Genomic DNA, 15446 nt, shown 5'->3' with positions numbered 1-15446 from the left:
GAGAGGCCACTTTTCAAGGTGTGTGTGGGGGAGGGGGCTCTGCCCCTCTTTCTTTGTCTCTCGCTGTGGCCGGATTTCCTCCCGCAGAGCAGCACTGGCCCAGGTCAGATGGGCTGAGGTGAGGGTGTCTGAACCTCAAGAAGACACCAGAAAGAGGGGGGAGTTCGCGTTTCTGAGCAGATGAGAGGGAGAGGGGTGGGACCGACAGTATAAAGGGGGCCCTGTCCTCCTCTGCCCTGGTGACCATCACATGAGGCCAACACCAGCTCCCCTGCTCCGGACAAGGCCTAGGTAAGGGGCTCGCCAGCCTGCTCCTGGGGGCTGGGGAGGGAGAGGATTTAGAGGTGAAGTTTTGGATATTAATGGTGGAGTTTTAAGAGCCACAAGGAAGTTTCAGGGAAACCTTGATGGAGAGGTTTGGGAGATGTAGGAAGGTTTCAGCCACTGGCAAGTTGTGAATTACTGGTGTGTGCCTCACATTACTAGAAAGGCCTGTTCAATGAGGGCCTGGGTCAGGGTAGATGACAAGAGAACTGACTTGGGCAGAATGAGAGGCAGAAAAGGGAGCCTGCAAGGCTGTGCAAAGCAACAGAGAGCCCAGGACATCTGCTTCTTCCACTCCCACACGCTCCTGTGCCTGTGGCCCCACTCCACACCCCTCCCTGGTCACCAAGGCCAGCAGTCTCCCTTCTCTGCAATGGTCTACACTGTTCACTGGGCCCAGAAAGTCTCTGCAGCATTCTGGGTCCCACCTGTGCCTGGCCTTGGGCTGAGTCCCCAGGACATAGAATGAGTTATGCCTGGTCCTGCCCACGAGGAACTAAGACCGCAGGCCATCCCAGTGGGAGCCCAGAGAAGTCAGAGGCTTCTGGGAGAGGGGTTTCCTAGAGAGGAGATGAGTGCAGGACCACAGGCAGGACAGAGCCTGGTGGGGCTGGGAGTTTGTTCTGTAAGCAGCAGTCACACAGGCGCTGGGGCTGAGCCACCAAGCTGAGGCAGGGCAGTGCACAGAGCGCTCACAGGCCGGGCTAAGCGGCTGTGGAGGGACGTGTGCTTGGTTCGGGACTGTTCTGGGTTTGCTGCTCTACCTAGATGGGACTACCTCTGCCCTCATCACTTCATCTCTCCATGTTCACTCTGCATTTAGAGATTTCTCAGGCTCCGCTGTGGAACAGAGAGGTTCTGCACAGGCAGAGAGCGTGGCCAGAGCTGGGCCTCACAGACACTGCTGCCGCTGCTCTCCCTGGGGACAGTGGGGGCTGCCCAGACCTGAGCAGGGCAGGGTGTGGGAGTGAGCAAAGGGCAGGGGTCTTAGGAGTGCCCTGTCCCATGCCCAGCGCTAGTGGTCAACTACACTGACGTTTGCTGAATGATGGAAGGAATGGATTCCCAGGTGACACCCTGGGTGACCGAGTGAGTATGGGGAGAGCATAGCACAGGAGACTCCAGACTCCCAATGGGACAGGAAACACTCCCCCATCCCCCACCCGCCATCCCAGCTAGACTCAGGCGGGGGAGGACTTAATCCCAAGATGTCAGGAAATCTCCAGGAACCCAAGGCCTAACGCATAGAGCCCTGGAACCCGGGAGCAGCCTTGTTGCTCCTGAGCTCTGGCCTCACCCTTCCAGAGCCCTCTCCTCCCTCTTTCCCTGACTCAAAGCCCCCGCGCCTCTCCCCCGTCTCCTCTCAGTGTCCACTCTGCTCCCTCCTGCACACCGGCCCCTGCCGAGTTCAGATCTCCCAGACAGAACTCCCCATTTCCCTCCACACCTGATCATCATTCACTCCATCTACTAACGAGCACCTGCTCCGTCCTGGGCCTACAATAAGAGCAAGTCCTGGGTCTCTCTGTAGGGAGAGTGCCGACAGGGAACATGTGTCAGAGGGCCAATCTCCCATGAGGCGTTCTCCCTGCACAAAGCCACCGTGACATCAAAGTTCAAACAGTGGCCCCCAGGACACTCTGTGGGGGATGGTGGAGGGGGAGCACAGGACACACGTGTTGCCTATTTCCAAGCTCACCACCCTGTGTACACTGATGTGCTTTCCCACACCGATCACACTTCACTTTAAATGGGGAAAGAGAGAAGAGGGGCTTGCGCCATGGCTCATTTCGTTAATCCTCCGCCTGTGGCACCGGCATCCCATTTGGGCGCCGGTTCTAGTCCCGGTTGCTCCACTTCCAGTCCAGCTCTCTTCTGGCCCGGGAAGGCAGTGGAGGATGGCCCAAGTGCTTGGGCCCTGCACCTGTATGGGAGTCAGGGGGAATCACCTGGCTCCTGGCTTCAGATTGGCGTAGCTTCAGCTGTAGCAGCCATTTTCGGGGTGAACCAACGGAAGGAAGATCTTTCTCTCTCTCTCTCTCTCTCTCACTGTCTATCTGTCAAATAAAGAAAGAAAAAGAGAGAAGAAACGCTGCCCAGTTCTGTGTCCCCAGAGGGATGCCCTGGAGCAATAGAAGAATAAAAGCCAAGAAAGTAAAAGAGGAGCTTCATGAAAGAAAGAAAGAAAGAAAGAAAGAAAGAAAGAAAGAAAGAAAGAAAGAAAGAAAGAAAGAAAGAAAGAAAGAAAGAAAGAAAGAACAAAGTCCATCTGTTTGCAGCCCAGAGAACAGAAACCTTGTTGCGATCCTGATGTTGCCGCCTCCTCCTCCCTGTGGCCCAACAGAGCCAAATCTGGAGACTTCCACAGGTGACTCTGGGTGCAGCCTCAGCTCCTTTTCCTTAGGCCACGGGACAACGCCCTCAGCCCACTCCACAGCTCCTCCTATGCAGGGTCAGACGCTCTCGTTCTCCACCTGTTCTTTGCAGGGCAGAGGGCAAGAATGGAGTCGTCAGAGCTTTAGTGGCCCCGGGAGCTTTGCTGCAGACCTGTTTTGCTGTGTGCCGCAGACTCTCGGCGGCACACAAACATGTGTGCTCACGCGTCTTCTGGTTGTCTGTAGATCGGCTCCTCTGAACTAGACGGCTTCAGGCTGCCGCTCCTGCTCCCCTGGGCTCCTACTGTTGCACACTGGGCTGGGACCTGCTGCTGTGGACTCATCCCGGGCTCCAGGCTGAAGGGGCAGCTCTGGTCGACAGTTTGTAAGCTTTATAACCCAATGAGAAAATTCTCTTGCTTGGTACGGGTTCCTCTGAAAGCAGACCAGAGTAACAAGGACTCTGGAGCAAGAAGTGTCTTTGTGGGTTTTCTAGGTGGCCTCGGGGACATGATCTCCCCTGCACTTTTGGCCCAGGAAGATGGCGAAGCCTCAGGCACTGAGGTGTGTGCAGGCCTGGAGGTGGGAGGCTGCCAGCACACACGGGAGCCCTCCCCCCATGCCCTTGTATGGACGGTAAGGTGGGCTCAGGGGATATGGCTTGAGAAGCCAACAGGCTCAGGTAGACTCTGTTAGCCCACGCCTGCACATCCAAACTCAGCAAGATGCTAACTGACCTCGCTTGAGTCACATCCAGCCATGAATCCACCACAATGGCCAAGGCCTTGGAGCACCAGGCCTGAGTCAAGTGCTCAGCCCTTGGGGGCACAGAGTGAGGACAGCCCCGCCTGAACCCAGGGATCTGATTCTCCATAAACAAGAGGATCTGGTAGAGCTGCTCAGGATTCTTGAGTGGGTTCCGAGAGCACAGACAAGAGTTGGAGTGGGTTTTGCTGCTGCACGCTCCACCGTTGGCCCAGCATCCTGCAATGGGAGGCCTGTCTGTGCTGTGCACCCCACCATGGGGCCTCTGGCAGTGCTACATGCGGTGTGCGTCCTCCCATTTCCACGGCGTGGAAATAGCGGTCCTGGCACACACGTGTTTCATTTAGGAGCTTTGTGTTCCTTCGGTAATGTGCGTCACCCACTACTCAAAATTACAAATTCCCAGTCATCTCAGCAACCACAGCCTGAAGGCAGCAAGGATGTGCGTTCTGTTTTGGTTCCTAATTTTACCCTCAGGGCCTGCACGCTGCATTAGCCCACAGGGTGTCTGTGGGATAGATGAGTAAGCAGGACCTGAGGGAGGGAAGATCCCAGGTCCAGTTTGGGACGCGCTGGGTGTGGTAAACTCTGCTGCTACCCCACTGAGCAGAGCAGCTCGGTTCTCACCTGTGAGCTGTACACAGCAATGACAGGATCTGAGGTCTGATGATGTAGATGTACAGACACGGAGTCCCAGTGTCTGAGGGTCGCTGAGGTCTCAAAGCTCGGTCCCTCCAGAGCCGGGGGGAGTGAGAGGAGATGAGAGTGGGGGCATGACGTCATGCGCCGTTGGTGTCAAGTGCGCATCCCTGTTGTGAAGGATTTTTCAGCTTTTATCTGCATTACCACTGTGTAAAAGAAAAAGAAAACAGAGATACCAGTGAGTTTTCTTTTATATTCATGGATATGAAAGAATGCACAAGAAAATGGAAACCCTGCTACCTGTGAGGTGAGCTTAGACAGAACCTGTCATGAAAGGGCCTGTGGGCCATTTAAAGTTTGAATGGTGACAATGCATTGCTTTTCAGAAAGTTAAATTTAGCCTTTAAAACATGAAAAAATAAAGTCAGAATGGGACCTCTTCCTGTACAGAGATGTAAAATAAAAAGCAGATGCTGTGGCTCTTGCCGTGGACAGTGGGTGAGCTCCCACCTGCACTGCTGGTACTCCATCCTGGGCAGACAGTTCAAGAGTCGGCTACTTCAATTCCAATCCAGCTCCCTGCTGAAGTTCCTGGGTAGACAGCAGAGGACGGCCCAAGTTCTTGGCCCCTGCTCTCCACGTGGGAGTCAAAGATGAGGTCCAGGTTCCTGGTTACAGCCTGGCCCAGCCCAGCAGTGGTGGCCATCTGGGGAGTAGATCAGAGCATAGAAAATCTCTGTCACTCTGCCTTTCAAATACAACAAATAAATCTTAAAAAAAAAAATGGGAATTGATAAATAGGAAGAGAAAGAAGAAAGGGACTTTGTGATTCAGGTGCTGCCCACACCCTGCCCAGAAAGCACCCATTGCTTTATAATAAATTAAACAGAAAAAAAGAGAAGCAGCAAACTTGACTGAAACTTTGAAATCCAATGGCCACCCAAGGCCGAGTCGCCCTCTTCTTGGAGCCACCTGGGCCCCTCCTGGCCTCTCCCAGCGAGCAGGAGGCTGTGGCTCCCTCCCTTCCTGGGGAAGCAGGCGGCCCCTGGACTCTGCTTTCCCTGGACACAGCAAGGTGTCTCTCTGTCCCCTCCTGGAGGCAGCTGAGGGCGGGGAGGAGAGGGCTCAGTGCACAGCAGGAAGCAGGGACAGGGCAGGACCTCTGGACAGCGGCCCTGCTCGCCTGGCCCTGGAGGCCAGCACAGCCCCCTGGTGCCCTCGGCTTCCTGCACGACGGGCCTCAGCCAGACCAGAGGACGCGGCACTCACTCCTGTCCTCAGAGTTCCTGCCGCCACAGCCTTCCCTTTCTCTCCTGCTGCCCCAAATCCTCCTGCCCGCAACGCACACCTTTTCTCTCCCCGTCTCCACTTGCTGACGCCTGTGCTCCTAGTCAGCCTGCGAGGCCTCAGTCACATGTCACCTCCAGAGAGTGTCCTGCGTCCCTTCTAGCAAGACAGGTCCTCTGTCCCCCCACCCCCACCCAGCCACTGTTTCTACCTCCTGTTGCTCTGCGCTACAGGGGGTGGGGGTTGGGGCTTACCTCAGCTGATCAGGAGTGCACAGGTGGCTCTCAGTACATTTCCCCTATGACCACACTGGGGAGGAGGACCTTCCACCAACGCCTTGAGAAAACACTGACTGCTTCCTGCTGGGGTGGGGAGGGTGTTCTCCATGCAGGGGGCCACTCGTTCCCCCTCTGTCTCTAAAAGTGGGTGTGCTCCGTGGTCTCCTTCTCAGTACTCAGACCTACACACACACACACACACACACACACCCCTATATACTCAGGCACCCCCCTTGCAATCACCGATGAGGGGCACATTTTCTTAGTTTATATCTCCACAAGTTTAGGCGAGGCATGAACTTATGAGAGAAATAGGGATTGAGTAGTGTTGCTAGGGGTGGGAGGTGAGGTGAGACGGCAGGTGGAAGATGTGCCCCAGAGTTGCAAATCGGCCTGTGGTCAAGCAGGTGGGAGCTGCTCCCTGGTCCATGCTCTCAGGACTGGCCAGATGGGGAATTAGGAGGATGTGCCCAGGGACTTCACCCCTGCAGGGGCTGTGGGCTGCTCTCCTGGCTGAGCACAGCCATGTCTGTATGGCTAGTGGCAGGGAGCTGATGGGAATTGTGGCTTCATCCCTCTCCAGGGCTGTATTTATTTTAAAGGCAGAGAATATCACGGCTAAAACATCAACAGATCATTGTCTCTCTATCTGCAGCCTTGGCTCAGGAGCGCTTCTCCACAGCCCGGTCCCTCCTGCTGCTGCTCGCGTTCCTTGCGGTGGGGCCCTTCCCAGGAAGCCCAGGCCTCTTCTGACCCCCCAGACTCTGGACATTCCTGCCTGCTGCCTCTGCCCACTCTGCGGATGCTGGCCACGCCCAAGGTGTACAGAGCCAGGATCCCTGGCACACCCATCTGCTGGGACCTCCAGCTCGCTCGCTCGCTCGCGCTCTCTCTCTCTCTCTCTCGCTCAAGTTGCAAGACCTGCTGGTGTGGAGAAACAGGAGAGAATATGGGGACTGCACCTCATCCAGATCTAGGAGTGAGACTGTGAATGGGGGGGGGGGGTCAGAGTGAACTCCAGGACAGACAGCAACTCACTCGTAGAAGAGACTTCCACTCATGTCTGGGCTGATGAGGATTTGAGAGTGGGGTCCCTCTAATGCATCACTGCAAGCTCCTATTCTCCCCTCCCAGCAGCCCTCTCTGACCTCTCCCACCTGCTGGGGGAGGAGCCCTGCCTCTGTGCTCCCACAGGGCCCTGGTCCTTCCCTATCACCTGTCCACCTATTCCTCCCGTGGCTGACAATGAACTTCCTGAGGACAGAGACTGTTCTGACACACAGAGACGGTATGAATCAGACAGGAACAAATACCTGTGAATGGCTGCTCCTGCACTGTCCCCCACTGGACAAGTTCACATTCTATGAATGTCACTCTGGGCAGGGGAGTGGACTGGATCCAGCCCGGAGGACAGGGGCAGAGGGAACTGCAGGTTCTCTCAGGGCTCAGCAAACCCTAGTCTCTGTCTTGAGGACAAAGCTGTGACTCTGCTCCAGTCCAGGATGCTGAGGTCCTGTCTCTAAAGAGACAAGCCGCATCCATGGCTTCCACCACCGCTGCCCCAGGGTAGGACAGGACACGGGGCAGGCACAAGGTACACACTCAGTTTATTATCAGCTGGGGCTTCACAGCCAATTGTCGGTGTGGCCTCCTGCTTTGGAAGTAAGGCCATAAATCCCCAAACTCTTCTGCATGGTGGCCACAGGGTGTCCCCTGGAGGGTCGCGGCTCAGATAGCAGGCACCCAGGTGACTCTGCCCCGCCTGCCCCGGAGGCAGACACGCAGCAGCCAGCGTCGGCCAGCACGAACGTGGTGTTGCGGCACGACGGCGCCGTGCGCTGGGACGCGCCGGCCATCACGCGCAGCTCCTGCCGCGTGGTCGTGGCCGCCTTCCCGTTCGACGCGCAGCGCTGCGGCCTGACGTTCGGCTCCTGGACGCACGGCGGGCACCAGCTGGACATGCGGCCGCGCGGAGACGCCGCCAGCCTGGCCGACTTCGTGGAGAACGTGGAGTGGCGCGTGCTGGGCATGCCGGCGCGGCGGCGCGTGCTCACCTATGGTTGCTGCTCTGAGCCCTACCCCGACGTGACCTTCACGCTGCTGCTGCGCCGCCGCGCCGCCGCCTACGTGTGCAACCTGCTGCTGCCCTGCGTGCTCATCTCGCTGCTCGCGCCGCTCGCCTTCCACCTGCCGGCCGACTCGGGCGAGAAGGTGTCCCTGGGCGTCACCGTGCTGCTGGCGCTCACTGTCTTCCAGCTGATCCTGGTGGAGAGCATGCCCCCGGCCGAGAGTGTGCCGCTCATCGGTGAGCGCGAGGGGCGCGCCCGTGTGTGTGTGTGTGTGTGTGTGTGTGTGTGTCTGAGTGCTGGGGAGGAGACCCCGGAGCACGACCACTTTTGGAGACAGAGGGGGAAGGGAGTGGCCCCCTGCAGGGATAGCACCCCTCCCCACCCCAGCAGGAAGCAGTCAGTGTTTTCTCAAGGCGCTGGTGGAAGGTCCACCTGCTCAGTGTGGTAATAGTAGGCAAAATGTACCGAGAGCCAGCTGTGCACTGCTGATCAGCTCAGGTAAGCCCTCCCTGAACCTGTGAGGTCGATGTTCTGGTTTATGGCAAATGTGCCAGCAGGGATAATGACCCGGCCCAGGTCGTGCCCATAACTTCCACAGTTGCACTTTCGTTTCTTTCTTTTTTTTTTTTTTAAATCATTTCTTTATGCAACTGAAAAGCAGAGTTAGAGAGGCAGAGGCAGAGATACAGAGAGGTCTTGCATCTACCCTTTCACTCCCAAATGGCCACAGGGGACGGAGCTTCCTTAGGGAAACCCTCGGGTGCAGGTGCCCAAGGACAGGGGCCATTCTCTATTGCTTTCCCAGGCCATAGCACAAAGCTAGACCAGAAGCTGAGCAACTGGGAATCAAACAGGCACCCACATAGGATGCCAGCACTGCAGGCTGTGGCTTGAACACTCTGCACCACAACACCGGCCCAGAGCGGCACTTTTCATGGACTAAGCCTCCAGCTGTAACAACCATAGCCCCTAAGAATGCACCTGCAGGAAACAGGGGTGGAGAGAACAGGACCCTTACCTCGCCCTCTTCCACGCACTGGGCTTGGTGGGGGTGGGTCCTGAGAGCCTCCTGGGTTGTTCCTGTTTGTGCAGGTTAAATATGGTCAGTTATCTGGTATGTTTGTAAAGGAGATACCAGGGGCAGACTTACTGAACTGATTAGAGATGGGAGTTACAGAAGCAGAACTTAGGACTCTTCTGACAGTAGACAAGCTCCCTAGACAAGATATTAGAGAACAGTGTTCACTGGTTAACTGCGAGCAACCACTTTTCAAGGTATGTGCTGGGAAGAAGCTCTGCCTTTCTTTGCCTCTTATTGTATATGGATTTGCCCCTGAGGAGCAGCACTGGCCCAGGTCAGATGGGCTGAGGTGAGGGTTCCTGAGCCTCAAGAAGACGCCAGAAAGAGGGGGGAGTTCGCGTTTCTGAGCAGCTGAGAGGGGGAGGGGTGGGACCGACAGTATAAAGGGGGCCCTGTCCTCCTCTCCTCTGGTGACCATCACATGAGGCCAACACCAGCTCCCCTGCCCCGGACAAGGCCTAGGTAAAGGGCTCGCCAGCCTGCTCCTGGGGGCTGGGGAGGGAGAGGTTTTAGGATTAATGGTAGGATTTAACAGTCATGATGGTTTCAGGGAAACCTTTGATGGAGAGATTTCAGAGATCTAGGAAGGTATCAGCCACTAGAAATATTGGGGTTCTAAGGGAAAGAATGGGGGGTGTATGCCTCACATTTCTAGAAAGGCTTGTTTAGTGAGGGCCTGGGTCAGGGTAGATGACAAGAGAAATGCCTTGGGCAGAAAAAGAGGCTGTGCAAAGCAACAGACAGACGAGGGTATCTGCTTCCTCCACTCCCACACCCTCCTGTGCCTGCGGCCCCACTCCACACCCCTCCCTGGTTGCAAGGCCAGCAGTCTCCCTGCTCTGCAATGGTCTACACTGTTCGCTGGGCCCAGAAAGTCTCTGCAGCATTCTGGTTACCACCTGTGATTGGCTTGCGCTGAGTCCCCAGGACACAGAATGGGACGTGCCTGGCCCATGCAACCAAAGAACTAACAGCAGAGGCCAGCCCAGTGGGAGCCCAGAGGAGTCAGAAGCTTCTGGGAGAGGGGGTTTCCTAGAGAGGAGATGAGTGCAGGACCATAGGGAGGACAGAGCCTGGTGGGGCTGGGAGTTTGTTCTGTAAGCAGCAGCCACACAGGCGCTGGGGCTGAGCCACCAAGCTGAGGCAGGGCAGTGCACAGAGCGCTCACAGGCCGGGCTAAGCGGCTGTGGAGGGACGTGTGCTTGGTTCGGGACTGTTCTGGGTTTGCTGCTCTACCTAGATGGGACTACCTCTGCCCTCATCACTTCATCTCTCCATGTTCACTCTGCATTTAGAGATTTCTTAGCGTGGCCAGAGCTGGGCCTCACAGACACTGCTGCCGCTGCTCTCCCTGGGGACAGTGGGGGCTGCCCCAGACCTGAGCAGGGCAGGGCATGGTCTGAGCAAAGAGCAGGGGACCTAGGAGGGCCCTGTCCCATGCCCAGCATTAGTGGGCAACTACACTGACGTTTGCTGAATGATGGAAGGAATGGATTCCCAGGTGACACCCTGGGTGACCGAGTGAGTATGGGGAGAGCATAGCACAGGAGACTCGAGACTCCCAATGGGACAGGAAACACTCCCCCATCCCCCACCCTCCATCCCAGCTAGACTCAGGCGGGGGAGGACTTAATCCCAAGATGTCAGGAAATCTCCAGGAACCCAAGGCCTAACGCATAGAGCCCTGGAACCCGGGAGCAGCCTTGTTGCTCCTGAGCTCTGGCCTCACCCTTCCAGAGCCCTCTCCTCCCTCTTTCCCTGACTCAAAGCCCCCGCGCCTCTCCCCTGTCTCCTCTCAGTGTGCACTCTGCTCCCTCCTGCACACCGGCCCCTGCCGAGTTCAGATCTCCCAGACAGAACTCCCCATTTCCCTCCACACCTGATCATCATTCACTCCATCTACTAAGAGCACCTGCTCCGTCCTGGGCCTACAATAAGAGCAAGAGGAGCCTTTGGGTCTCTCTGTAGGGAGAGTGCCGACAGGGAACATCTGTCAGAGGGCCAATCTCCCACGAGGCGTTCTCCCTGCACAAAGCCACCGTGACATCAAAGTTCAAACAGTGGCCCCCAGGACACTCTGCGGGGGGTGATGGAGTGGGAGCATAGGACACACGTGTTGCCTATTTCCAAGCTCACCACCCTGTGTGCCCTGGTGTGCTTTCCCACACCGATCATACCTCACTTTAACTGGAGTAGAGAGAAGAAACGCTGCCCAGTTCTGTGTCCACATAGGATTTCAGGAATAATAGAAGAAGAAGAAAAAGCAGAGGAAAATAAAAGAGGAAGCTCATTTAAAAAAAGGAAAGAATGAAAAGAAAGTCTCCTCTGTTTGCAGCCCAGAGAACAGAATCCTTGCTGCTACCCTTGACCTTGCCACCTTCTCCTCCCTGTGGCCCAGCAGAACCAAATCTGGAGACTTCCACAGGTGACTCTGGGTGCAGCCTCAGCTCCTTTTCCTTAGGCCACGGGACAACGCCCTCAGCCCACTCCACAGTTCCTCCTATGCAGGGCCAGATGCTCTCGTTCTCTACCTGTTCTCTGCAGGGCAGAGGGCAAGAAAGGAGTCGTCAGAGCTTTAGAGGCCCCGAGAGCTTTGCTGCAGACCTGTTTTGCTGTGTGCCACAGACTCTCGGCAGCACACAAACACGTGTGCTCACGCGTCTCTGGTTGTCTGTAAACGGCTCCTCTGAACTAGACGGCTTCAGGGGTGGCACAGACAAGGTTTCAGTGGATGCTGCTAAAGTGTATGTGTTAACACTGCAATTTTCCAGGTGAGGAAAGTGAGAGACTAAAGGAGACAGCAACTATACCAGGGTGGCCCCAACCATGTGGGTTCCTGCCATGGCGAATCTGCTCCTTCTGTCCCTGGGCCTTCTGGAAGCAATTCAGGTACGGCTGTCCTCCAATGGCCCCATCCCCGCAGGCACCCGAGCTGTCAGGTTCTCCTGGATCCTGGAAGGAGGAGCAGAGGGATGAAGGGCCCTGTGATGCCTGCTGGGAGCACCTGGCCTGAGGGCACAGCTGCCGCCCGGTCCTGAGGAAACTTGCTGCTGTGTGTCCCAGCCTTCTTGCCTCCTGGGGTGTAGAGGCCCCTTATGGCATGCTAAGCAGTAGAAGCCACAAGGCATCTTGGCTGCTCTGTCTCCCTCAGGCCACACCTTGTCCTATAGGCCCAGAGCCACCTGGTCTAATGTCTAGACCTCTTCTTTCAGGTGACAGAGCTGGACATGGCCCTGGACTCTTTTGATGACCAGTACGTCGGCTGTGCAGCGGCCATGACAGCTGCCCTCCCGCGTCTCAACCTCACAGAGTTCCAGGCCAACAAAGTGTATGCGGATGGCTGGGCGGAGGCGAGCCGCAAGTGGCGTGAGCGCTGGGCCCGGGGCCCCGCAAGGCTGGCAACCTTGCCTGCGGGTTTCCGGGATGAGCATGGGGTGGCCCTGCTGGCCTACACAGACAAAAGCCCCCTTTACAGGGAGTTCAACAGCGCAGTACGCCAGGGGGGACGCTCCCGGGCCCACTACCTCCAGCACTTCTCCTTCAAGACCCTGCATTTCCTGCTGACCGAGGCCCTGCAGCTGCTGAGAAGGGACCAGCAGCAGTCCAGGTGCCATCAGGTGTTCCGGGGGGTGAAAGACCTGAGCTTCCGGCCAGCAGGGCCAGGGGCCACTGTCAGGCTGAGGGGCTTTGCCTCTTCCTCCCTGAAGAAAGATGTGGCCCAGAAGTTCGGCGAGGACACCTTCTTCAGCATCTGGACCTGCCTTGGGATCCCGATCCAGGACTACTCCGTCTTCCCTGAGCAGGCAGAGGTGCTGATCCCCCCGTCTGAGACCTTCCAGGTCATCAATGCAAGCAGACCAGAACAGGGCCCGGTCCACATCTACCTCCGGGCACTGGGCAAGCACAGCAAATACAACTGCGAGTACATCAAAGGTGAGGAAGACACACCTGTGCAGAAGGCACCCTCCCCCATTCACAAACCTTCAGCAAATACAGGTCCCAGTCCCCTAGGTCCATGTGACACTTAGAGAAGCACAAAATCCAAACTGAGTGAGCAGAACCAGTATGGGCACCAGCCCCTCCGCCCCTTCCAGCTACGGGGACAGCACACTCTGTCCTTGGAGGGAACCAAGTAAGGCTGACCATCCACTGGCTGGAAGGCTGCGGCAAGTTTCCTGACCAAGGCAGGGGTCCCTGATCATATTAGGGGCAGGTGGTCCCAGAGGCTGGAAGGGAAATGATTTCTGACTGCAGTACTGACACACAAATCACCAGTGCCAGTAATAAACAGAGCCTCCACCTAGTTTAGGTGAGGAGTGAAGTTACGAGAGAAATAGGGAACGTGTAGAGTTTCTAGAGGTGGGAGGTGAGGTGAGATGCAGGGGACGTTATGCCCTAAGTTGCAGTGCAGCTTGTGGTCAGGCAGATGGGAGTAGCTGGCCAGATGGGGAATGGATGTGCCCAGGGCTTCACACCAGCAGGGGCTGGGGGCTGCTCTCCTGGCTGGGCACAGCCCGGTCTGTATGGCGAGTGGCAGGGAGCTGATGGGAACTGTGGCTTCATCCCCCTCCGGGGCTGCACTCTGAGCTCTAGGAGTTGGTGGAAGTGAGGAGGACCCAGGAAGGGCACAATGCAGTCCCTCCTCGGCTGCAACAGGCACGGGAGAGGCCGCGTGTGCCTCAGAGACACAGAGACAGAGACGGATAGACTCCTATGCACAACAGCCAGGCTAGGCCAGGCCGAAGGGAACCCAGAGCTCAATGCCCGTCTCTCGTGAGTGTGACAAGGACCTGACTGCTGGAGCCACCACCTGCTGCCTCCCAGGTGCACATGAGCAGGAAGCTGGATCCCGGAGGGGAGCCAGGACTGGAACCTGGTTGTTCCCAGCAGTGTCCTAACCGCTGTTCCAAATGCCCACCTTGAGCCTTCGATTTCTTCCTCTTTCTTCCTACCGAAATGCAGTGCAAGTCTGGGCCCTGCCACCTGGACAATTCAGGTAACGGCTTCCGTGGGACTGGGCTCGGGGTGAGCACTCTGGCCTGGGCTTGGGCCGCTCACCTGGATTTTCCTTAGAAAGAAACAACCCTCTTAATTGAAAAAGCAAGCCCTCTCTTTTTTTTTTTTTTTTTTTTTGACAGGCAGAGTGGACAGTGAGAGAGACAGAGAGAAAGGTCTTCCTTTGCCGTTGGTTCACCCTCCAATGGCCGCCATGGCCGGTGTGCTGCGGCCGGCGCACGGCGCTGATCCGAAGGCAGGAGCCAGGTACTTATCCTGGTCTCCCATGGGGTGCAGGGCCCAAGCACTTGGGCCATCCTCCACTGCACTCCCGGGCCACAGCAGAGAGCTGGCCTGGAAGAGGGGCAACTGGGACAGAATCCGGCGCCCTGACTGGGACCAGAACCCGGTGTGCTGGCGCTGCAAGGCAGAGGATAAGCCTACTGAGTCACAGCGCCGGCCCTAGCAAGCCCTCTTAACTGATCTGTCCCAGAGGGTACCATGAGGGTACTCTAAAAAGTCTTTGAAAAACAGAACTCAAGCCTGTTTATTTTGGTGCAGTAATTGAAACTCAATTGTCCGCCATCACTGCGGCTCACCAGGCTAATCCTCCGCCTGCGGCGCCGGCACCCTTGGTTCTAGTCCCTGTCGGGGCGCCGGATTCTGTCCCAGTTGCTCCTCTTCCAGTCCAGCTCTCTGCTGTGGCCCAGGAGTGCAGTGGAGGATGGCCCAAGTGCTTGGGCCCTGCACCTGCGTGGGAGACCAGGAGGAGGCACCTGGCTCCTGGTTTTGGATTAGCGCAGCACACCAGCCGTAGCGGCCACTTGAGGGGTTAACCAACAGAAAAAGGAAGACCTTTCTCTCTATATCTCTCTCTCTCACTAACTCTACCTGTCAAAAAAAAAAAAAAAAAAAAAAAAAAAAAAAAACACACACACACACAAGAGTAAGCCTTTAGCTTGTCAGTGCGGACGCCATGTTAGAATCCAGCGCTGAACCAGCCTTCGCTTCTGCGTCCAGTTCCCTGCTGATGCAGACCCTGGGTAGGAGCAGCAGGGGGAGCTCAGACACTGGGTGCCCACTTCCTCTGTGGGCTGCCTGATTGAGTCCCAGCTCCCAGCTTGGCTTGGCCCAGTCCCGGCTGTAGCTGGCATTTGGGGAGCTAATCAGTGGATGAAAGTACCCTCTCCACCCACCCTCAAATTTTTAAAAGTTTCCTGTTAAAATGTATTTATTTGAAAGGCAGAGAATATCATGGCTACGAAACCAACCGATCATTGTCTCTCTGTCTGCAGCCTCGGCTCAGGAGCGCCTCTCCACAGCCTGGTCCCTCCTGCTGCTGCTCGCCTTCCTTGCGGTGGGGCCCTTCCCAGGAAGCCCAGGCCTCTTCTGACCCCCCAGACTCTGGACATTCCTGCCTGCTGCCTCTGCCCACTCTGCGGATGCTGGCCACGCCCAAGGTGTACAGAGCCAGGATCCCTGGCACACCCATCTGCTGGAAATGTAGGCTTTCTATCTCTCTCTCTCTTTCTCTCTCTCTCTCTCTTTCTCTTCTCTCTCTCCCTGTAAGCTGCCAGACCTGCTGGTGGAGAAACAGGAGAGAATGTGGGGACTGAACCTCATCCAAAGG

General features: G+C 56.6%; 2 protein-coding genes across 3 annotated transcripts; both read left to right on the top strand.

Annotated features, from left to right (window-relative positions):
- The first annotated feature begins 6 nt into the window (after window positions 1–6).
- LOC138846042 (neuronal acetylcholine receptor subunit alpha-10-like) lies at window positions 7–9246 on the top strand. The gene is made up of 3 exons (XM_070060447.2): window positions 7–291; window positions 6327–7976; window positions 9173–9246. The coding sequence occupies exons 2-3, from the start codon at window positions 7364–7366 to the stop codon at window positions 9244–9246; spliced, it is 687 nt and encodes a 228-aa protein (XP_069916548.1). The 5' UTR covers window positions 7–291; window positions 6327–7363.
- LOC138843035 (GPI-linked NAD(P)(+)--arginine ADP-ribosyltransferase 1-like) lies at window positions 8881–15346 on the top strand. 2 transcript variants are annotated; one of them, XM_051843224.3, is made up of 4 exons: window positions 8881–9015; window positions 11593–11710; window positions 12034–12754; window positions 15112–15346. In XM_051843224.3, exons 2-4 carry the CDS (start codon window positions 11648–11650, stop codon window positions 15207–15209), a joined length of 882 nt encoding a protein of 293 aa, XP_051699184.1. In that variant the 5' UTR covers window positions 8881–9015; window positions 11593–11647; the 3' UTR covers window positions 15210–15346. The 2 variants fall into 2 exon arrangements, 1 of the variants encoding a protein (XP_051699184.1); XR_016231938.1 differs by lacking the exons at window positions 8881–9015; window positions 11593–11710; window positions 12034–12754 and adding an exon at window positions 13743–13817 and having other exon boundaries at window positions 15112–15248.
- Window positions 15347–15446: the final 100 nt, after the last annotated feature.

Source organism: Oryctolagus cuniculus, chromosome 1, assembly GCF_051225735.1.
Source record: "Oryctolagus cuniculus isolate XC-2025 breed Fujian yellow rabbit chromosome 1, ASM5122573v1, whole genome shotgun sequence".
NCBI lineage: Eukaryota > Metazoa > Chordata > Mammalia > Lagomorpha > Leporidae > Oryctolagus > Oryctolagus cuniculus.
Note: the sequence above shows the minus strand (reverse complement) of the source record. Positions and strands in the feature narration are given on the sequence as shown.

Bases quoted from the DNA above. Each gene is read 5' to 3' on its own strand.
- LOC138846042 (XM_070060447.2), top strand. From the start codon at position 7,364: ATGGTGGCCACAGGGTGTCCCCTGGAGGGTCGCGGCTCAGATAGCAGG. The intron at 7,977-9,172 runs GTGAGCGCGAGG...GTTTCTGAGCAG, and splicing joins CGAGAGTGTGCCGCTCATCG to CTGAGAGGGGGAGGGGTGGG.
- LOC138843035 (XM_051843224.3), top strand. From the start codon at position 11,648: ATGTGGGTTCCTGCCATGGCGAATCTGCTCCTTCTGTCCCTGGGCCTT. The intron at 11,711-12,033 runs GTACGGCTGTCC...CTCTTCTTTCAG, and splicing joins GCCTTCTGGAAGCAATTCAG to GTGACAGAGCTGGACATGGC. The intron at 12,755-15,111 runs GTGAGGAAGACA...CTCTGTCTGCAG, and splicing joins CAACTGCGAGTACATCAAAG to CCTCGGCTCAGGAGCGCCTC.